The sequence below is a fragment of the Dipodomys spectabilis genome, unplaced genomic scaffold (assembly GCF_019054845.1).
Source record: "Dipodomys spectabilis isolate Male_0828 unplaced genomic scaffold, ASM1905484v1 ptg000126l, whole genome shotgun sequence".
Lineage (NCBI taxonomy): Eukaryota > Metazoa > Chordata > Mammalia > Rodentia > Heteromyidae > Dipodomys > Dipodomys spectabilis.
The window spans coordinates 4,217,438-4,237,133 of record NW_024870803.1 but is presented as its reverse complement, the minus strand read 5'-3'; the positions used below and the strand labels follow the sequence as shown (position 1 = coordinate 4,237,133).

Below are 19,696 nucleotides of genomic sequence, written 5' to 3'. Positions count from 1 at the left end.
AGTTGATTACATACACTGAAAGTATTCAGGGTTTCCAGCTACTTGATTTGTGTGAGGAAAAAAAGCCTGTACCCATTTAAAGTGGTTTTTAGAGCACTGTGCCTCATTCTAGGCATTTAGTATTCGATGGCTTAGTAGCCTCCCTTTCTCAGTAAAGTCTTGGTGGAGACAGCTTTGTTCATTCCAATTCTTTCTTCTCTCACCTTAAATATTGACTGAAGTACTTCACTTTGAAGACCAAGGATCTAGAAGACAGTACAAACAGAAGTTTAGAATTCAAGGATAGCATGTAAAGACAATCATGGACTAGTCACTGGACACATATTAAAAACTGCGTCCCCCTAGGAGGAACTTCTGCAGGCCTAAGGGCACGTTAGCTTGGCCTTGGGCACCGAGGTCACCTTCAATCCAGCCGGGCAGCTCTTGATCACCAACAGCTTTCACCTTCAGATTAAGGTGGCCGCCACCTGCAACTCCTCCCTTGGGGTCAGGCTGTAATAACCCGTGAGCCAGAAGATCCACGGAAGCACAGTTAAAGGTGACAAGGGGTTTTATTAGTTGGTCTGCAACTACCTCCAAGAGGGCAAGTTTTCTTTTTCCTCCTTCCCATGGCCTTTGGATCGCTGCAGGCCTTACTGACCTCCGTGGGCCTCTCTGACTCTGCAAGCCTCTCCACGGGCCTCTCCCACTCTCCGCAGGCCTCTCTGATCTCCGCAGGCCTTCCCACCTCTCCACCTGCCTCTCTGCTCTGCGCGGGCATCCCCCCGGCCTCTCTTCCGGCCCGGGCCTCCCCTCAGGCCAGCCTGGCATCCCCCCGGCCTCTCTTCCGGCCCGGGCCTCCCCTCAGGCCAGCCTGGCATCCCCCCGGCCTCTCTTCCGGCCCGAGTCTCCCTTCAGGCCCGAGGGCCGAGTCCCATGTGTTTCTGGTAGCACCCTTGTCTCTCATCTCCGACCCCGGAACCCCTCCTCCCTATATCCGGTGGTCCGCGCCCCTTCCCCCCCCCCCCCCCCCCCCCCCCCCGCAGCCGCCCTTTGACGCCCCGCCCCTCAGCAGCCTGGCGTGCTGGCTGCTGGCGTGCTGGCAGGGACGTCAGCGCGGGGCGGGACTTCCCGTCCCCCCAGGTTCTCACAAGGCATGGGTGGGTGGGGTCCCGCGTGCACTGGGCGGGGTGGAGGCGGCGTGAGGGTGGCGTGGGTGGCGCGGCTGGCGCACAGGGCGCCCGGCCGGCCTCCGTAGGCCGAGCCGCCATGGACGTCTGTGCCGATGACTTTGAGCAGACCCTTCCCTTGCTGCAGAAGCTGGTCCTGGACGCCGACTTCGTGGGTACGGCTCCGGGGGTGAGGGCCTGGTGGTCAGAGAGCCCGGCCCCGGGGGGCTGAGGCAGGGGGTGGGGACGGGTCGGGGCAGGAGGGGTCTGCGGGCCCGGGGCTCAGCCCCCGGAAGGACACGGAGGTTTCTGCTCCAGCCCGGACAGGGGGCGTTAAGCAGCCCCCCATGCCCCTTGCTGGCCAGACACCCCCGCAGAGGCCCAGGGGCGGCCTGGCCCGTCCTGAGTTTGGCTCCTTGTTTCTCCCTTCTTGACTTCACCTGGGTCCAGGAGCAGAGGGTGAACAGGTGAGTGTCAGCCCCCTGAGGCGGGTTTCCCAGTGGGGACTCTTGTCTTTCTTGCCCCCCTGCAGGTCTGGACATAGAATTCACTGGCCTCCGCTCAAATCTGTGTGGACCCCAACAAATCAGGTAAAGTTCAAGCTGTCTTGGAGCCCCTGGGAGGCCACTCAACTCTGTCCCCTGTTCCAGACCGGGCTAGGCCAGCATGTTTCTCAGTAGGCACCGTTTGGGTCGGGGGGTGGGGGGAGGCAGGACTTTTTGGGACCCGGCTTTTTGTTCATAAGTGTCGGTACTGTGCCCTCCTTGTGACAAGGAAAGAAGTGGCTCCTGCTTGAGTGGCCAAGCCATCCTGCAGGCCCATGCCTGGAACTGCGCCTGCAATGACATGCCTTTTTTGTTGTTGTTGTCCAGTCTTTTTGATTTGCCATCCGAGTGGTATCTCAAGACACGTCAGAGTGTTCAGCAGTTTACAATCTGTCAGATTGGTGAGTCTGTTCAGTTTCTTATTAATCGTCTAACGAGGTATTTTATAGTTTTTAAAAGTGGTATTTTAGTGGTTCTGTGTAACAAACAGCTTGGGTCTTTTTCAAAGACATTGTTATCATGGTAGGTGTTAGTATTCTGTTTGGGGATACTTTATGCTTGTGGGATCAATACTTTGGGGCAAGCAGAAAATATAGTGATAATATTTCCATGCCTCAGTAAACCAGTGCTGAGAGCAGCTTCTGCCACCTGCTCCATCTCCCAAGTGAAATTTGTGTGTGGTTTCTTTTCTTTAAAACGAAAAGTTACACAAACAAGATGCTACAAATATTTCTACATTTTGGATTCTTTTTTTGGTCAGTCATGGGGCTTGAACTCTGGGCCTGCGCGCTGTCCCTCAGATCTTCAGCTCAAGGCTAGCTAGAAAAAGCCACTTCTGGCTTTTTCTGTTTATGTGGTGCTGAAGAATTGAACCCAAGGCCTCATGCATGCGAGGCCAACACTACCACTGAGCCGCCTTTCCAGTCCCCAGCTTAGACTTTTAGTTAATAGTTTTTAGTTTCCTCTGGTTATTTCTTTTTTTTTTTTCTATTCATTTTTTGTCGTTCATGAGTGCTGTCCTTGAACTCTTTAGCGCAAGGTGAGCACTCTACCACTTGAGCCACAGTCCCACTTCAAATTTTCTGGTGATTTATTGGAGATAAGAGTCTCACGGACTTTCCTGCCCCAGCTGGCTTTGAACTGCAATCTTCAGATCTCAGCCTCCTTAGTAGCTAGGATTACATGTGTGAGCCACTGGCACCTGGCTCCTCTGGTTATTTCTAAAACTATAAAAATGGTGTTAGATATTTGTGTGTGTGCACACGCGCGTCCATGCATGTGCGTGTGCACATGTGCATGTTTGCATGTGTGTGTGTGGTACTGGGTTTGAATTTAGGTCCTCATCACACTTACTTGGTAGGTGCTCTTCCACTTGAACTATACATCCAGTCTGTTAATATTTCTATATTTAAAGAACTTGTTAGAATTACATTTTAGTAATTTTAGTACAAAGTACAGCTTGAGGTAGAGGGTGTGGCTTGTGCTTTGGTCGCAAGCACAAGGCCCTGAGTTCAAGACTCTAGTATCATAAAAAAATTACAATTGGAAAGTATGTCTTTGTCTTTGTTTTTATTTTTTAGACCTAGGTGTAGAATTTAGGGTTTCATGAATGGTAGGTGATTCTATACCAGTGAGTTACATCCTGGTCCTTGTTTTTATTTATATTTTGAAACTGTCTCAAGTTGGTCAGACTGGCCTTGAACTCACTGTATGTAACCCAGGCTGGCTTCAAATGCTTGATCTTCCTACCTCAGCCTCCCAAATCGCAGACTGTTGGTGTGAACCACCATACCCAGCCCTTTATTTTTCAGTAAGGGTATTATTCTGCTCTACACACAGTAGTATCTGTGGCTACAAAGCACTGTTCAAAATACTTTGTCTTTGCAGTTAACTTTAGGTAGCTTTTTTCTGCAACTCATTACATCTGCTGTCATTCCTCTAGGATTGTCTGTGTTTTCCAGTGTTGAAGGAGAGTCAAACAAGTATGTATAAAGAGCTTTGGGAAAACATTTGGCCCCTGCCCATCTGTGTTCTGCAACTTTTCTGCCTTCAGATTCTGCCTTGGGTACTTGAGTTACTTTTGTCTTGGGCACTCTGGTCTCTTCCTTACTTTCTGGATTTTTCCCCTTGCTCTGACCTTTGTACATTCCAACTTAACCTTCAGATGTCTCTTAAAGCAGTACTTTAGCTGGGTGTTGGTGACTCACACCTGTAATCTAAGCTTAGGAGGCTGAGAACTCAGGATCATAGTTCGAAACCTGCCTGGGCAGGAAAGTCTGTGAAATTTTTTTTTTTTTTTTTGGGTCCGGTCGTGGGGCCTGAACTCTGGTCCTGGGCGCTGTCCCTCAGCTCTTCAGCTCAAGGCTAGCGCTCTACCACTTGAGCCACAGCACCACTTCCGGCTTTTTTTTTCTTTTTGCTTATGTGGTGCTGAGGAATCGAACCCAGGGCCTCATGCGTGCTAGGCAAGCGCTCTACCACTGAGCCACCTTCCCAGCCCCATGTCTGTGAGATTTTTATCTCCACATAACTCCCCAAAATCCAGAAGTAGAGCTGTGGCTCAAGTGATAGAGTGCTAGCCTTGAGAGCAAAAAAGGTTAGGGACAGTCCACCGGCCCTGAGTCCAAGCTCCAGGACTGACACAAAGAAGAAAAAAAACGCAAACTATTTTTTCTGTGAGACTTTTCCCGGCACCCGCCCCTGTACCTTGGGTTCCGTGGTCCCTTGTGTGCCGTCATGAAGCAATGAAGGAGAGTGAAGTTTAAGCTCTCCGGTGGCTCGCAGGTCCTGCAGTCAGACAGGATACACTGTCTATCCACAGCCCAGCGTGGAAGCAGCCCAGGGGGGCCGAGCCTCTGCTCCCGCTGAGTAGCAGCCCCGCGGTGGAAGGCAAGATCCTCCTCCACTCAAGCCCGGGTTCCTCACCAAGGGCCATATTGCTGTCTTCTTTTCTTTGATCTCCAGTTTCTTGAAGAACACATGGATCTTCAAGTACTTCCTCAAGGAGAGACAGAGCGCATTCTGAAGCCTGCTTTATGAGTCCGAGTGTTGTTCATTTGCTTTTTAATAGTTTGAGATTTTTATTTTTTATTTATTTATTTTATTTTATTTTTTGGGGTCTGGTTGTGGGGCCTGAACTCTGGGCCTGGGCGCTGTCCCTCAGCTCTTCAGCTCAAGGCAAGTGCTCTACCACTTGAGCCACAGCGCCATTTCTGGCTTTTTTCTTTTTGCTTATGTGGTGCTGAGGAATCGAACCCAGGGCCTCATGCATGCAAGGCAAGTGCTCTACCACTGAGCCACCTTCCCAGCCCTAATAGTTTGAGATCTTTTGAAAAATTATCTTTAAGTAGTTGTACAAAGGGAGTGCCATTTAATGAAACAATCTAGGAATACAGGGCATCTTGATCAATGCCATCCCTTCAGCGTTCCCACCCCTTCCACCCACTCTTTCTTTTTTTAGGTTTGTGGTGTATAAAATGAATTCTTTTTTTTTTTTTTGGTCAGTCTTGGGGCTTGAACTCTGGGCTTGGACGCTGTCCCTGCGCTCTTCAGCTCAAGGCAAGTGCTCTACCACTTGAGCCACAGCGCCACTTCTGGTTTTCTAGTGGTTTATTGGAGATAAGAGTCTCATGACTTTCCTGCCTGGGCTGGCTTTGAACGGTGATCCTCAGATCTCAGTCTCCTGAATAGCTAGGATGACAGGCGTGAGCCAGCAGGGCCCGGCTTACAATGAATTCTTGACTGCATTGTCTCTTCCTCCCCCCTTCACCTATCTTTCTTCCCTTGCCCCCCAACCCTCCACCTTGCATGTACTCATTTCCTGGTGCTCATTTTGTTGGGCTTTGACTTTTTCTTTCTAAAAAAATTACACTATTTGATGTTTTTTTTATCCTTATGTTTGAACTTTTTTTGTTTTTTTAAATAGATATGTAGCCCATTCATGTAACTTCTTTCTCTTCCCTACCACGTTTGGGATTTTGGATTCAGAATTCTCTTTCCAGGCTTCCAGTGTTCAGTTTTTGAATCAGTATGGCTTCAACTATAACAAGGTATGGCATGGGGGAGGGGCGGGCATGTCCAAGCCCAGTCTGACTGGCCTAGGCCTCCCGTCTCCTCTGCTCCCATTCTAATGTGGCTCTCTTCACTGTGCTGCCTCTCACTAGTCTCTTGTCCTGCTCCTGTCCTCAGTTTCTCAAAAATGGAATCCCCTATATGAATGAAGAACAGGAAAAGAAAATTAAGCACAGCATCCTGACGGGGAACTGGAGAGTTCGCAGGTGAGGCCCTCGTTCCCCTGCTGCTGTTTTCCCGCGGGCAGGTGGGTGATGTCATGCCATCCGTGTTTAGTGGGACTGGTTTCAGCTGCCCATGCTCCCAGCAGGACAGTCTGTAGCGTTGAGAGTCCACTCGGCCCCAGATGAGAGCAGCTGTCCTTCTCTCAGCTCCCTTGGGAACTTCCCACTGCTTGGAGGGTGACTTTGCTGTTTAAAGGAAAAAGAACCAGGCGCCAGTGGCTCACTCCTGTAATCCTAGCTACTCAGGAGGCTGAGATCTGAGGATCAAAGCCAGCCCAGGCAGGAAAGTCCATAAGACCTTTTTATTCCCCCTCCAGTTCTGCGGCCTGAACTCTGGGCCTAGACACTATCCCTGAGCTTTTGCTCAAGGCTAGCACTCTACCACTTGAGCTACAACACCACTTATGGCCTTTTCTGTATATGTGGTGCTGAGAAATTAAAACCAGGGCTTCATGTATGCTAGGCAAGCACTCTACCACTGAGCCACATTCCTAGCCCCTTTGAGACTCTTATCTCCAATTAACCACCAGAAAACAAGAAGTGGCGCTGTGGCTCAAGTGGTAGAGCTTTTGCCTTGAGCTGAAGAGCTCAAGGACAGCACCCAGGCCCAGAGTTCAAGCCCCACAACTGACAAAAATTGGGGAAAAAGAGAATGGCTGTTCATCTGGTACCAAAGAAGCAGTTTGGTTCCTCCCAGTGTCAAGGCAGGGGGTGGGGGTGGGGATGGGGTGGGGGTGGGGGAGTGGTAGTGGTGGTGTTTGCTGACGGGGTTGTGTTGGCCTCCAGTTTGATCTTCTCTAAGATTTTTGAGGGTAACTCACTGGTAACCGTGCCTGTGTCAGTCCTGTGGGGCACTGTGTCTAGTATTCTGGTGTAATAATATTTCTGTAATGTTTTTTGTGCCCATTTTCAGCTCTCTGGATAAAGACCACATCAAGGTGGTGATTGATGAGGTGACGAGGTGGCTGGACCTGGCTGAGGAAGGCGACTGGATGTCTCTGCCTGGTATTGCAGGTAGGCAGGAGGCCCCCAGTTCACCCTGGGAGAGTAGGGATGATGGTGGCGGTGCACCAGGACTCCAGGGACTCATTTCCCTTCTCGCTGATCCTGGCTCCATTTTCTCAGTCAGTGTCTGGTCTTTGCGGTTAGAGAAAGACATGACCTAAATTCAGAAGTTGAAGGCGTGTGTGTGTGTGTGTGTGTGTGTGTGTGTGTGTGTGTGCGTGCGTGTGCGCGCGCGTGTGTGCGTGTGTGCGTGTATACCACTACTGGGGCTTGACCTCAGGACCTGTCCACACTCTGTTTCACTCAAAGCTGGTGCTCTACTACTTGAGCCATAGTTCTACTTCCAGTTTTTTGGTGGTTAATTGGAGGTAAGAGTCTCATGGACTTTCCTGCCTAGGCTGGCTTTGAACTGCAGCAAATCTCAGCTTCTTGAATAGCTAGGGCTGTAGGTGTGGGCCACAAGCACCTTGCTAGAAGTAATATCTTAGGTCTACTAAGTCTCAGCCTCTTGTGGCTCATTTTTTATTTAAATAGCACGTGTCAGTGTAGTGTGCAGAATGGCAGCCTTGCTGTTGAACAAGAGCATTGTGTCTTTATTCGAGAGCTGCACTTGCTGGTCGTGAGCGCGCATGCACTTAGCACAGGTGGCTACCTCCAAGCCTACTTCTCCAGCCCCAGCTGCTGCTTTTTTTGCCCATGAACTGTCATTGTCACAGGAAAGAATGTTAATGATGGCTATTTAAGCAGGTATTTTCAATCATTTTCTTAAGTAGAAAATGTAAGTCTCATGCTTTAAGGAAAGTAAGCAAGAATGTTTGCTAGTGATAAGATTTAAGCTTTCAATTAAAAACAAGAGTTTTGAAGAACCTGGAACTATCACCAGAAACTTGACAGCCTCCCAACACAGGACCTTTGTGGTGAAGTCAGCGATGTATACCTATGTCTTCTATTGACCTGGTGTAGTGAGATGTGTAACACTCTGCCTGTGGTACCTAAAGCACAAACCAGTGGATGGAAATATCTAAAGTGTGTGACAGACCAGTTGACTCAATGTAACAATACTAGGAAGGAAATTAATTGTGGCTGCCAATTTCATATAACAAGCTTTTATTTTGTTGTCAGTCATGGGTCTTGAACTCTGGGCCTGGGTGCTGTCCCTGAGCTCTTCAGTTCAAGGTGTGTGCTCTACCACTTGAGCTACAGTGCCACTTCTAGTTTTTGGTGGTTTATTGGAGAAAAGAGTCTCACAGACTTTTCTGCTCGGGCTGTCTTTGAACTGTGATCCTCAGATCTCAACCTCCTGAGTATCTAGGATTATAGGCATGGGCCACAGATGTCTGGCTTAACAAGCTATCTTGTAGAAATTGCCACCCAATGAATGTTACATAGTATTAAAAAAAGATGATCCAAAGTCATTTGATTAGACTGGTGACTCTCTTCCTTTATCTGTGTGAGCAGAATCTATGTGAGGCTAGGTCTCTTTCCTATACCCAGTGATTACAACATATCAAGACAGATTAAATGCAGAAGCAGATGTTAATTCCAGCCAGATGTTAGAAATGTACAAAAACATTGAAACAATTTCACTCTTTTCACTACTTTTAACTTTAAAAAAACTTGTAGTGTTTTCTGTTTTTTGTTAATTGGTGGTTAAATGGGTTTGAACTCAGGATCTTATGCTTTCTGGGCAGGTACTGAACCACGTGAACTATACCTCCAGTCCTTTTGCTTCTGTTGCTTTTTTAAATAGAATCTTGCTTCTTTTTTTTTTTTTTTCATGGACGAGTCTGGACCTTAGTCCTCCTAATTTACATTTTCTACTTAGCTAGGATGCCAGGTACATAGCACTGAACCCAGCTCTTTAGTGCTTGGCATGGTTCTCTTGAACTTTCTGCCTAAGCTGACCTCAAACCACAACTCCTAATCTCCTGATCTCATCTCCTGAGCAGCTCAGTTTGCAGGCATGTGCCACCACATCCAGCTTGAAGTCTTTTCTTAACATTTTAATTCCGAACATGGGTAATGGCAATAATTGAAGCCCATAGAAACAAGTCTTTGGTGTCAAAAGCGTCCTTGTGATCATAAATCTTGAGGATGCTGCCTTGGCATGTCCCGGCAGACCATGCCCTGACACAAGTGAGATCCCCAAGTCCCTCAGAGGCCCTCAGTTCCTCCTCCTCTCTGGCTTCTCTGGTGGGATGGCTACAGCGCACTTCCAGCTTCTCCATGTGCTTTGTGCTTCCTCTGCCATAGGGTTCCAGGCCTTTGAGGTCCAATTGGTGCTGAGGCAGGCCCTCCCCAACATCTGGACAGAGCTGAAGGAGAAGGGGGTGAGTTTTCCCCTGGGAATGGCTGCCCTCTGCCGAGCTGTCTCTTCACTGGCCTAATCTCTCAAGGTTTCCCCTTCTGTTATTCTTCCTCTCACCTGAGATGAACAGCCATTGCTGTAAGCTCCGTTCTGGGGAACTTGTCTGGTTTTCTTTCCAGGTGGTAGTGAAGAAGGTGAGTCGACAGCATCGCTGGTACCTGGAGCACGCCTCTTGCGAACGAGCCAGCTGCTGGAAGGAGCAGATTCTTCTCTCTGCCAAGGGCTTTTCTGTTTTTTTCCAGATGCTGGTAAAAGCCCAGAAGGTAGGAAAACACTTCACAGTCTTTTGTATTTCCAGCTCAGTATTGAAGGACCCTTTGTCAATAAAATGAGATTTCTTTTTTTTCACTGATTTATTTTTTAATGTGTGTGTTTGTGAGTGTGTGTTTCTTTGATTCTGGGGATCGAACCCATGGTTTTGCATTTGTGGGCAAGCATTTTGTCTCTGAGCTATATCCTAGCCCAAAGGAGATTTTTTAAGATAAGCAATTACCTTTTTTTTTTTGTCGGTCGTGGGGCTTGAACTCTGGGCCTGGGCGCTGTCCCTCAGCTCTTCAGCTCAAGGTGAGCGCTCTACCACTTGAGCTACAGCTCCACTTCCGGTTTTCTGGTGGTTTATTGGAGATAGGAGTCTCACAGTCTTTCCTGCCCGGGCTGGCTTTGAACTGCGATCCTCAGATCTCAGCCTCCTGAGTAGCTAGGATTACAGGCGTGAGCCACCAGCACCCGGCTTGCAATTGTCTTCTTATTGATACTGGTTGCTTAAACCCAGCTGTCTTTCCCCAAATACGATGGAGTAATTTGGGAAAAAACTACACGTGAAAAATGTTAATATACTCTAGCCCTGAGCAAAAGAACTCAGCAACAGCGCCCAGGCCAAGTTCAAGCCCCACGACCTACCAGAAAAAAATCTAGAGGAAAAAAAATGTTAATATTTCTTTGTCTCTTTTGGTGATAAAGGACTTCCATGCTAATTATCCAAAACTGTTTAAAAGTATTGGGCTGGAAGCATGGGTCAAGTGGTAGAGTGAAAAGCCAAGTGAGAGTGTGAGGCCCTGAGTTTAAGCCTGGATCCCAACACACACACACACACACACACACACACACACACACACACACACACACACACACACACACACACACACACACACACACACACACACACACACACACACACACACACACACACACACACACACACACACACACACACACACACACACACACACACACCAACAAAACTGCTTGAAGGTTCAGATTCCCAGTGGACCATGCCTTAAGTACTGTTCATCCCTCCAGTTCCCTCTTCTCTCACTTCCTGCCTGCCTTCCCTCTACTTCCTGTCTCCCTACCATCACTTCCTGCCTGTCTACCTTTACTTACTGTCTCCTCTCTCCTGCCTTCCTCCTCTTCTTCCTGCCTCCCTCCAAGTAGGCTCACCCCTTACTTGGAGGCAGAGTGAGTGAGGAGGCGACTGTTAGCTGGCCAGAACTGTAGCAGAATATAACACTACCTCTTTTTTTTGCCAGTCCTGGGGCTTGAACTCAGGGCCTGGGCACTATCCCTGAGCTTCTTTTGCTCAAGGCTAGTACTCTACCACGTAGCTTTTTCCTGTTTATATGGTACTGAGGAATCGAACCCAGGGCTTCATGCATGCTCTACCACTAAGCCACATTCCCAGCTCCAACACTACATTCTTTGTAAGAAACTGCTATTAAGTGGCTGGTGTCAGTCATTCTTTTTTAAATCTCATCTCTTTTTTGTTGATTTACTCCAAGTAGCCCTTAGTGGGACACAATATGATGATGGATCTGCTGCATCTCCACGAGAAGTTCTTCAGACCTCTTCCAGGTAGAAACAAACCTGCCATTGTCTTTCCTTTTAGCCTTGTTTGCTGTCACAAGCTTCTGGAGAGGTTGGACATAGTCCCGTGTGATCTCTGGTCTGTGATACGTTGGGATAGATCCTAGAAATGTATAGAAAGTTCTCAATGAAACTTCCCTGAACAATTACCATCTACTAATAATTTCTTTAAGAAACTTGTTTATTCTTTTCCTGTTGCTGGCTAGAGCTTCTCAGCTATACGAGCTGATGTTGGCAATAGCAAGTATTGAGTTTGATGGAAAACCGCTTGGCATTTACAGTTAAAAGTAGTAATGGAGCATAGGCACTGTGGCTCAAGCCCATAATCCTAGCTCCTACGGCAAGTGAGATCCAAGGGTCACCTAGGCGGACAAAGCCAATAGATTCTTTTTTTTTTTTTTTTTTTTTTTGGTCCGGTCATGGGGCCTGAACTCTGGGCCTGGGCGCTGTCCCTCAGCTCTTCAACTCAAGGCTAGCGCTCTACCACTTGAGCCACAGCGCCACTTCCAGCTTTTTTTAATTTTTTGTTTATGTGGTGCTGAGGAATCGAACCCAGGGCCTCATGCATGCAAGGCAAGCGCTCTACCACTGAGCCACCTTCCCAGCCCTGCCAATTGATTCTTGATCTCCAGTTAACCAGCAAAAAGCTGGAAGTGGAGGTATGGCTCAAGTGATAGAGCACCAGCCTTGAAGGAAAAAAGCTAATCCTTGCGTTCAAGCCCCAGTACTGTTACACATACACATACACAGTGGTATTTTGGGTACAGATTAGAAATCTTTAAGAATTAGGATTAAGGATGTAGGATGTTCTCAAATCCTGTTTTGTTGGCCTTACTTGTCAATGGGGTGACAAACTAGGTTAGACAACAATTCCTTCTTTTTTTTTAACCAACTTGTAACTGTCTGGATCTTTCCCCTCAGAAAGTTATGACCAGTTTAAGCAGAACATCCACAACCTATTTCCTGTGCTCATTGATACCAAGAATGTGACGAAGGACATCTGGAAGGTAATGAGTGGCATGGTGCTTGGGCAAAGACCGCTCTGACTGGTAACACCCTCTGCTCAGTTTTGAATTTTGTTCCCTGAGCTCTTAGGGAACCAGTGTCTGTTTCCTGTGGATGTTGGCCTCTGTGGGGCATCTCATTAGCTAGTTTGGATTCTTCTTCCCTGCCTTCATGGGCCTTCTCAGGTTTTGATTTAGATTGGACAACGGGATAACTGATTTTGGAACTTGATGCGCATTTCATAGATAGCTGGGCCTGGAAAGCAGCGCAGTAGGTTCCTCTTAGAGTCTTCAGAAAATGCCATTTTAGGTCATGGGTTCTCACACTGATGGCAAATGAGAACTGGATATAGCACAAACCAGCCCCAGCCCCAGCGGCACTGCAGGATGGAGGCCAGGATGGTTAGGATAGAAGGCAGGATGGGCAGGATGGAAGGCAGGAACTATTCCGAAAGCTCCCCAGGTGATTCCATTATGCGCTGCCTGTGGAAGGGAACAATCTGCAGAGCTAACTGAACTGCGGAACAGAAAAAGAATCAGGTCAATGTTTTAAAGACTGCAGAAATGGGGATGTGTTCCTGTGATCTTAGATGTGTCCTTTGTGGTACCCGAAGGCCCTCTGGTCCCCAGAATGCCTGCTACTCTGTGTGTATGGGCCTCCATGGTGCCTCAGATTCCTGTGTGTGAAGAGTCCCCTAAACAAACCTGCTGAGGGAGTCAGGGTAGCTTGGGTGTAGTCTGGCTACTAGGAGCCCTTGGAGGAAGCCCCAGGATCCTAGGGTCCTGACATTAAAGCCCCAAAGCAGCAGATACACGCAGGCACAAATATTGTGTTCTCCATAACTGCAGGAACTGCATTTCCCACGGGTGTCCAATCTCTCAGAAGTCTACGACGTGCTGAACAGGTGCGAAAGGGTCTTCGGAGCTGCTTGTGGATCAGAGTCTGCGGCCTCAGCTCTGCTTGTGCTTGGGGCATGATGGGTACCTGCCCAGCACTGCTGGGACAACACCTCAAGCTCCTGGTGTTTCCTCCACCTGTCCCTGTCTTAAATAACCTCACGGTGCCCATCTCCAAGAAGAAATCAAGAAGACAGAGGCAGCGCCCGCCTGCCCTACTCATCATTTTGTGATCACTGACACTTTCTCCTTGTGTCTCACGTCACACACACAGGCTCTCTTTGTGTGCCAGGCCAGGCAGACAGGGCTGCCCTTTCCACCCCTGCCCCTCTGCCACCCACCTCCTCCCTCTACTCCCCGGCCTCCTTCCTAGCCCCTCAGCCTTTCCTCTCCTCATTTCTCTCAGCGTCCACACTTTAAACTTCAATCCTTTTCTGACCCTTTGTTCTGGCTCTCTCGTAACCCTGTGGTGTGGGCAGAGGTTTGTGGTGGAGTGTGTGTGTGTGTGTGTGTGTGTGTGTGTGTGTGTGTGTGTGTGTGTGTGTGACGGGTAGGAGGAAGGAGGTAGGCTGGCACGAAGTCACCATGAGATGCCTAAGACCCGCTATTGCCAGTGACTGCGTTGTGACACAGGCACGCCCCTCTCCCCTCACTGCTGGCAGGTTTTCACACTCCTCACAAGGTGCCCTCTGCAGGGCACCCCGGTACACGCTTGTCTGTGGTAGTCTCTGACAGAACATTGCAGGTAGGCACTGGGAAAGGGCGTGGCACCTAGTCCTGAGCAGCGGTCACACCTGCGCCACGGGAGATCCCAGGTCTCCTCTTTCCTTGGCTGTGTTGTACTCTGGAATTCTCTCCCCTGGTGGGTGAGGGGTGGATGTGTGGTACGGTGGCTTTGTATTTGTTCCTCTGTTTCTTCATCTCTACAATTCTGCTTCAGAAGTCCCTCCTCCACGTGTGAAGTCCCTCCTCCATGTGCCTCTTTAGAACCATGGGCCTCATGAAACTTGCCTTCCCAGTGCCACAGCCCGTGGGACCCTGCGTCTCTGTCTGGGCCTCAGTGTGGCAATTACAGTGCATGTGCCGTCACCTCCATGTTTATCCCTCAGACCACCAGAGGGCAAGCTCTGGAGAGCAGAGGGTGCCTAGGTTGTCTTGGTGACTGGGTTGTCTTGGTGCCTGGGCTTGGGCTGCCTCTGCCCAGGGTAGCCTGGTTGGGGCCTCTTGCCTGCTGATCTTGCTCTTGTTGCTTTGTCATCAAGACATCTGTCTGATGACAAAAAAAAACTGGTTGGGGACAAACTTAAGGGACTGCTGGGTGCTGGTGACTCACGCCTGTACTCATAGCCACTCAGAAGGATCTGAGGATCATGGTCATGGTTCATATGCATCCCAGGCAGGAAAGTCTATCAGATTCTTTTTTTGTGTGTGTCAGTTGTGGGACTTGAACTCTACGCCTAGACGCTGTCCCCGAGCTCTTCAGCTCAAGCCTAGCACTCTACCACTGGAGCCAGTGTGCCACGTCCAGCTTTGTCTGTTTATGTGGAACCCAGGGCCTCATGCATGTGAAGCAAGCACTCTACCACTGAGCACCTTCCCAGCCCAGTCTGAGATTTTTTTTGGGGGGTCCGATCGTGGGGCCTGAACTCTGGACCTAGGCGCTGTCCCTCAGCTCTTTAGCTCAAGGCTAGTGCTCTACCACTTGAGCCACAGCACCACTTCCAGCTTTTTTTTTTTTTTTTGCTTATGTGGTGCTGAGGAATCGAACCCAGGGCCTCATGCATGCAAGGCAAGTGCTCTACCACTGAGCCACCTTCCCAGCTCCTCTGTGAGATTCTCATCTCCAATTAACCACCAGAAAACCAGAAGTGGCACTATAGCTCAAGTGGAAGAGTGCTTAAGCTGAAGAGCTCAGGAACAGCACTCAGGACAAGTTCAAGCCCCATGACCAACACAAAACAAAGCAAAACAAAAAAGCTTACAGGTCTCAGGGGAGAGTAAGGGGATTTTGTGTACGTGATTGCGTGTGTGTGCGTGCGTGTGTGCGTGCGTGTGTGTGTGTGTGTGTGTGTGTGTGTCTTTACCTATTTTTTTTTTCTCTCAGTAACTTGAATCCCACAAAGAATTCTGGACCTGTGATTGTTCATGCCAGCAAGTGTGAAAGATACGGTATGTTCCCACCAGCTCTGGCTCCTTATACTATTGGCAAAGTACAACGGGGCCAAGCTGAGGCATTCTCGGTCCTGGTCTCCCAGGCAGCAGATGGTGGAGGTTCCTGTGGGTTTCCTCCACAGCCTTCCAGCCCTGTCCTCCAGACAAGCACTCCCAGGCACAGCCAGGGAGCTGTCTGTTTCCTTCTGGATGTGGGGTATAGATCAGTCTGGAAGCTCTGGGCGCTTGTCATTCCCACGTGGGGAGGATGGAGATGAAGTGAAGCGTGTTTGTGAATAGGGAACATGACCCCTGTGGCAGTGGGGGGGTCAGATGTGCCACGGCTGCCACGGACACTGAACTGGGGCGGGGAGAGACTTCTTTCCCAGGCCCTGTTTCTAATGGCTGCTCAGTATCTCTCTTACTTACGGAAAAACGCTTCAGCCAAGACAAAGTGCCCCCACGAAGCAGCTTACGACGCCTTCCTCTGTGGGTCAGGTAAGAGCTGCTGTTCCTTAGAAAGCGACTTCTCTAATGGGCTCAGCCCCTAGGCTGATTCACGAGCCAGAGTTTGCCTACTTCCACACGGCCTTGAAGTCTGTTAAATCTCAGCTTTTGTTTTTTTCCTAGTTCTTTTGAAAGTGGCTCACTTGCTCCTACAGAGGGTGCACAGGTGAGTGTCTTTCCTCGTGTCCTGCCAGTCGATGGCCAGGGCTTGGCAAGTCTGTGTTGTAAGCCAGGACCTCCCAAGAAGGGAGGCCAGCTCAAGAAAGAAGGCAGGATGTGCAATGGTGTGTGTGTGCTCATCTCTTTTGGGCCCAGGCAACAGCTAACATATTGTAGACAAATAGCCCTTTCCTGCCACCCCAGCCTCCTCCCTCGATCTCCGCATTTGGAGAATTTGAATGTCAGGGGACCCAAGCAGTCAGGTTTGACTTGTATTCTTTTTTTTATTTTTTTCTTGGTCAGTCATGGGGTTTGAACTTGGGGCCTGGGTGCTGTTCTTGAGCTCTTGCTCAAGGCTAGCCTCTACCACTATGAGCCACAGCCCCACTTCTGATTTTCTGGTGGTTAATTGGAGATAAGAGTCTTACAGACTTTGTTGCCCAGGCTGGCTTCGAACCGCAGTCGTCAGATCTCAGCCTCCTGAGTAGCTAGGATTACAAGCATGAGCCACTGGCGCCCAGCTCTGATTTGTATTCTAACACCTTTAGAACATCAGCTTGGTGTGTTTATTAGTTATTTATGTGTATTCACATAGCCGAGGAGAAGACACATCATTGGGTTTCACAAAGCTGGGGGGAGACTTTGAATAAAGCACCCTCCCATGTAGCTCCAAACCAGAACTTTAACAGCATTCCCCGTGGGGTAGTATCCTGCCGCCTCCAGTACGGACCATCCTAGGTGTGCATTTGTTCCGTAGGACATCACAGGCTCAGGGCTGGAGCTAATCACAGTTGTAGCCTGTTCTTCAGGACTGATTTAGAAATGCACGATCTAATCTGTACTCTAACTGGAGCGCTGCTTGTGTTCATCCATTTTGGCAGTGGATGTGAGAAATACCTATGCCACTTATAGCTTACACCAGGAAGCTGCCCGCCCACCTCCTGCTCTCCTGTGGCTTTGCAGCGTCCTGCTGCCCAGCAGTAGATGGTTGTCCTGGGTGGGACAGATCTGCCAGCAATAGAACACCTTGGTGCCTGGGCCTTCTGTTCTTTTAGTCCTCAAGCCCTGAACACCTGCCTTGGTTTAGGGATGTCTGTGGCCATCCAGACCTGTCTAGCTCCCTGGCCTGTACTTCTCAAGGTGACCCCTGGACAGAGAGGGCTGGTGGTAGAAAAGAGGCCATGGGCAAGGACAGCCATTTAGAACCAGCAGTGAGGAAGTGGGGCTCCCCTGCACCGTGACCTCTCCTGCTCTGAGCCTGTGGCCACTGTGGATCCTCGCCAGATGTCACCAGCTGATGGTGTCTTAGATGCTCTTGGGCCAAGTTGCTTTGCTTGTGTGTGTGTGGGAACCCACTGTCAGGAGCCCCAAGACTTGTGAGGGGCGGGAGGAAGAAGGCCCCGAGACAGTGTCCCTTCTCTGTTCTGCCACCAGGTCCTGAGCCCTGGCTGAGGACACGGGAAAGCCTCTAAGCCTGAATGCTTTGGGTTTTCTGTCTGCAGCAATGCCCCCGTGCCTGAGCCCTCCTTCCCGCAGTACCTCGGCGTGCTGACTCCTTATGTGAACCAAGTGAACCTCATCCGAGCTGGGGTCCCCAAAATTGTACGTAGATTTTGTTCTGTTCGGGTGTTCCCGGGGTGGGGTGTGTGTGCTAGAGAGGTTCAGGAGCAGCAGGTAGAGCTGGGGGGAGGGACAGATCACACTTCTCATGATTTTATTTGGGGAGGGCTGGTGTTGGAGTGTGAACTCAGGGCTTTCTGCCCTTGCCTGGCTTTCCACTCATGGCTGGCACTCGACCACTGGAGAGTGGTTAAGCATCTTACAGACCTTTCTGCCCAGGCTGACTTTGAACCGCAGTCCTCAGATTGCAGCCTCCTGCCTGTCTAGGATGTGAGCCACCAGTGCCTGGCTTCACAGCGCTTTTTATTTCTTCATGATTTTTTTTTCTGCCAAAACACAGATGGACTCATCCTTCCCTTTATCCCACTCCCTTTTTCCCCTCCTTCCTCCTCCCTTCTTGTTAAATAGAGCCTTGCCTCTACTCCTCAGTATGTTCAGATAGTGTCTGATGGCAGTAAGATTTTTGGAAACTCTCTTGTTCTTCATGATTCTAGAACTTTTCTGGCCCAGATTACCCCAGCGTCCGACCTCCCATCCTCATCGTCAGCATCCGGAGGTGGCCCGGGGTCAGCGAGCAGCAAGTCTATTGTGAGTTCCAGAATCTCTGCAAGTTCGATGTCAGGCGGCTCACGAGGAACCAGTTCCTGCTCCTGACCAACAAGTTTAAGGAGTAGGTGCCCCGGCTGCCTGCCACCGCCCTGCTGCGGCCCCGAGCCCAGCTGCAGCGAGCAGAGCAGTCATGCTGCTTGCTAACCTGGGCACGCTTCTTTCGCAGTGCCCGCAGTGTGTTAAAGGAGTACAGGTGCCACCCAACTCTGCAGGTGTCCCTGTACCGGTACTGGAGACACTCCCCCACCATCACCTGCGTGCTGCAGTGAGTGCTCTTCTCCCTGGTGTCCCCGTTGGGTCTGCTTCAGGCCGCATCCCTGGCGTTGTTGACAAGGGTGGTGAACGAAAGTTTTTCAGCACATTCCACAGGTCCTTTGCGGTGTTGACCCCGCCGTGGGTTCTGGGGATTCTGCAGTGAGCCCAAGTCCATGCTCAGAGCTCAGGTCCCCAAGGGAGGGATCAAACACGAGTGGTTGTATCGGATGATGGGTGAGGAGGAGGAAGGCTGAAGGAGACAATGAGGAGCTTGGAAGAGACTGAGGGAGACGAGGGCTGAGCCAGTCAGGGCTCTAGGGAGCAGCATTCAGGCAGAGTGGGCAGCCGGGGCAAAGCCTTGAGTGGGTGTTGCCTGGAGAGTTGAGGGACACAGGGGTTTGGGAGGGGGGAGGGCACGATCCAACTCAGATGTGCAGACTCTTGCTGTCTTTTGTGCCAAGACACACGAGCAGAGGGGGAGAGCAGGAGCATTGGGAAGCAGGCGGGGCAGGGTGCGGTGTGGTCAGGTCCAGGGAGCCTCAGCAGTGATAGTGAGAGAAGCCAGCAGCGGACCCGACAGGGGTCCAGTGTGCATGCGAGGTAGAGGGCCTGCACCTGTAGCATGATGCTTTTAGGAGACTGAAGCTCTCAGCTATAGAAGGATGGGCTGGAGTTCCAGAGGCTTTCAGAGGACTCTGGCGGGCTGCTTAGGGAGCTACGGCCCGAGGGCACAACATTGTGGAAAAAAAACTCCTTGGCAGCCCCTTGTCCTGCCAACCTCTGATCCAAATTCTCCAGGCAATGTGGCCTGTCTGCATCCCAGAGCCATTGTTCCTGGGAAGCAGAAATTGAGCATTGACACAGGGAAGTGAATGGAAGGAAGGGCGTTCAGCTGAACTAAGTCAGGAGGAGAAAAAGGGCCGCGTCCAGGGGCAGTTGGACCCTGCCCTGCCTGGGCCCGACCCTTGTCTTTGCCTTGCAGAGTCTGCAGCGCAGTCACCACCTGGGCCCTGCTTGCTTTTTTCCTGGGAAGAGCCAGTCCCTGAGCACAGCCAGTCTCGCGCAGCTCGGTCAGCGTGCCCTCCCCCCCCCCCCCCCCCCCCCCCCCGGGGCCTGCGTGTGTAAAGGCGCACCTGTACAGCCCTACCACAAGCGCTGTTATGTTTGAATGTGAAATTCTGTAAATACTATCAATGATAAAGAAATTCTTACATCCCTCTCTTCGCACGTGGCTGAAGATTTCCTTTTCCACACATGACTGTGGGAAGTC

At 50.2% G+C, this 19,696-nt stretch overlaps 1 protein-coding gene across 1 annotated transcript; it reads left to right on the top strand.

Moving 5' to 3' along the window:
- Window positions 1-1,242: 1,242 nt before the first annotated feature.
- Window positions 1,243-19,493, top strand: Pnldc1 (PARN like ribonuclease domain containing exonuclease 1). The gene is made up of 19 exons (XM_042689739.1): window positions 1,243-1,324; window positions 1,681-1,738; window positions 2,021-2,094; window positions 3,636-3,675; window positions 5,619-5,742; window positions 5,882-5,970; window positions 6,902-7,002; window positions 9,247-9,323; window positions 9,481-9,624; window positions 11,143-11,212; window positions 12,146-12,231; window positions 13,078-13,133; window positions 15,230-15,294; window positions 15,721-15,774; window positions 15,907-15,949; window positions 17,445-17,544; window positions 18,057-18,232; window positions 18,338-18,436; window positions 19,409-19,493. The coding sequence occupies exons 1-19, from the start codon at window positions 1,249-1,251 to the stop codon at window positions 19,470-19,472; spliced, it is 1,596 nt and encodes a 531-aa protein (XP_042545673.1). The 5' UTR covers window positions 1,243-1,248; the 3' UTR covers window positions 19,473-19,493.
- Window positions 19,494-19,696: the final 203 nt, after the last annotated feature.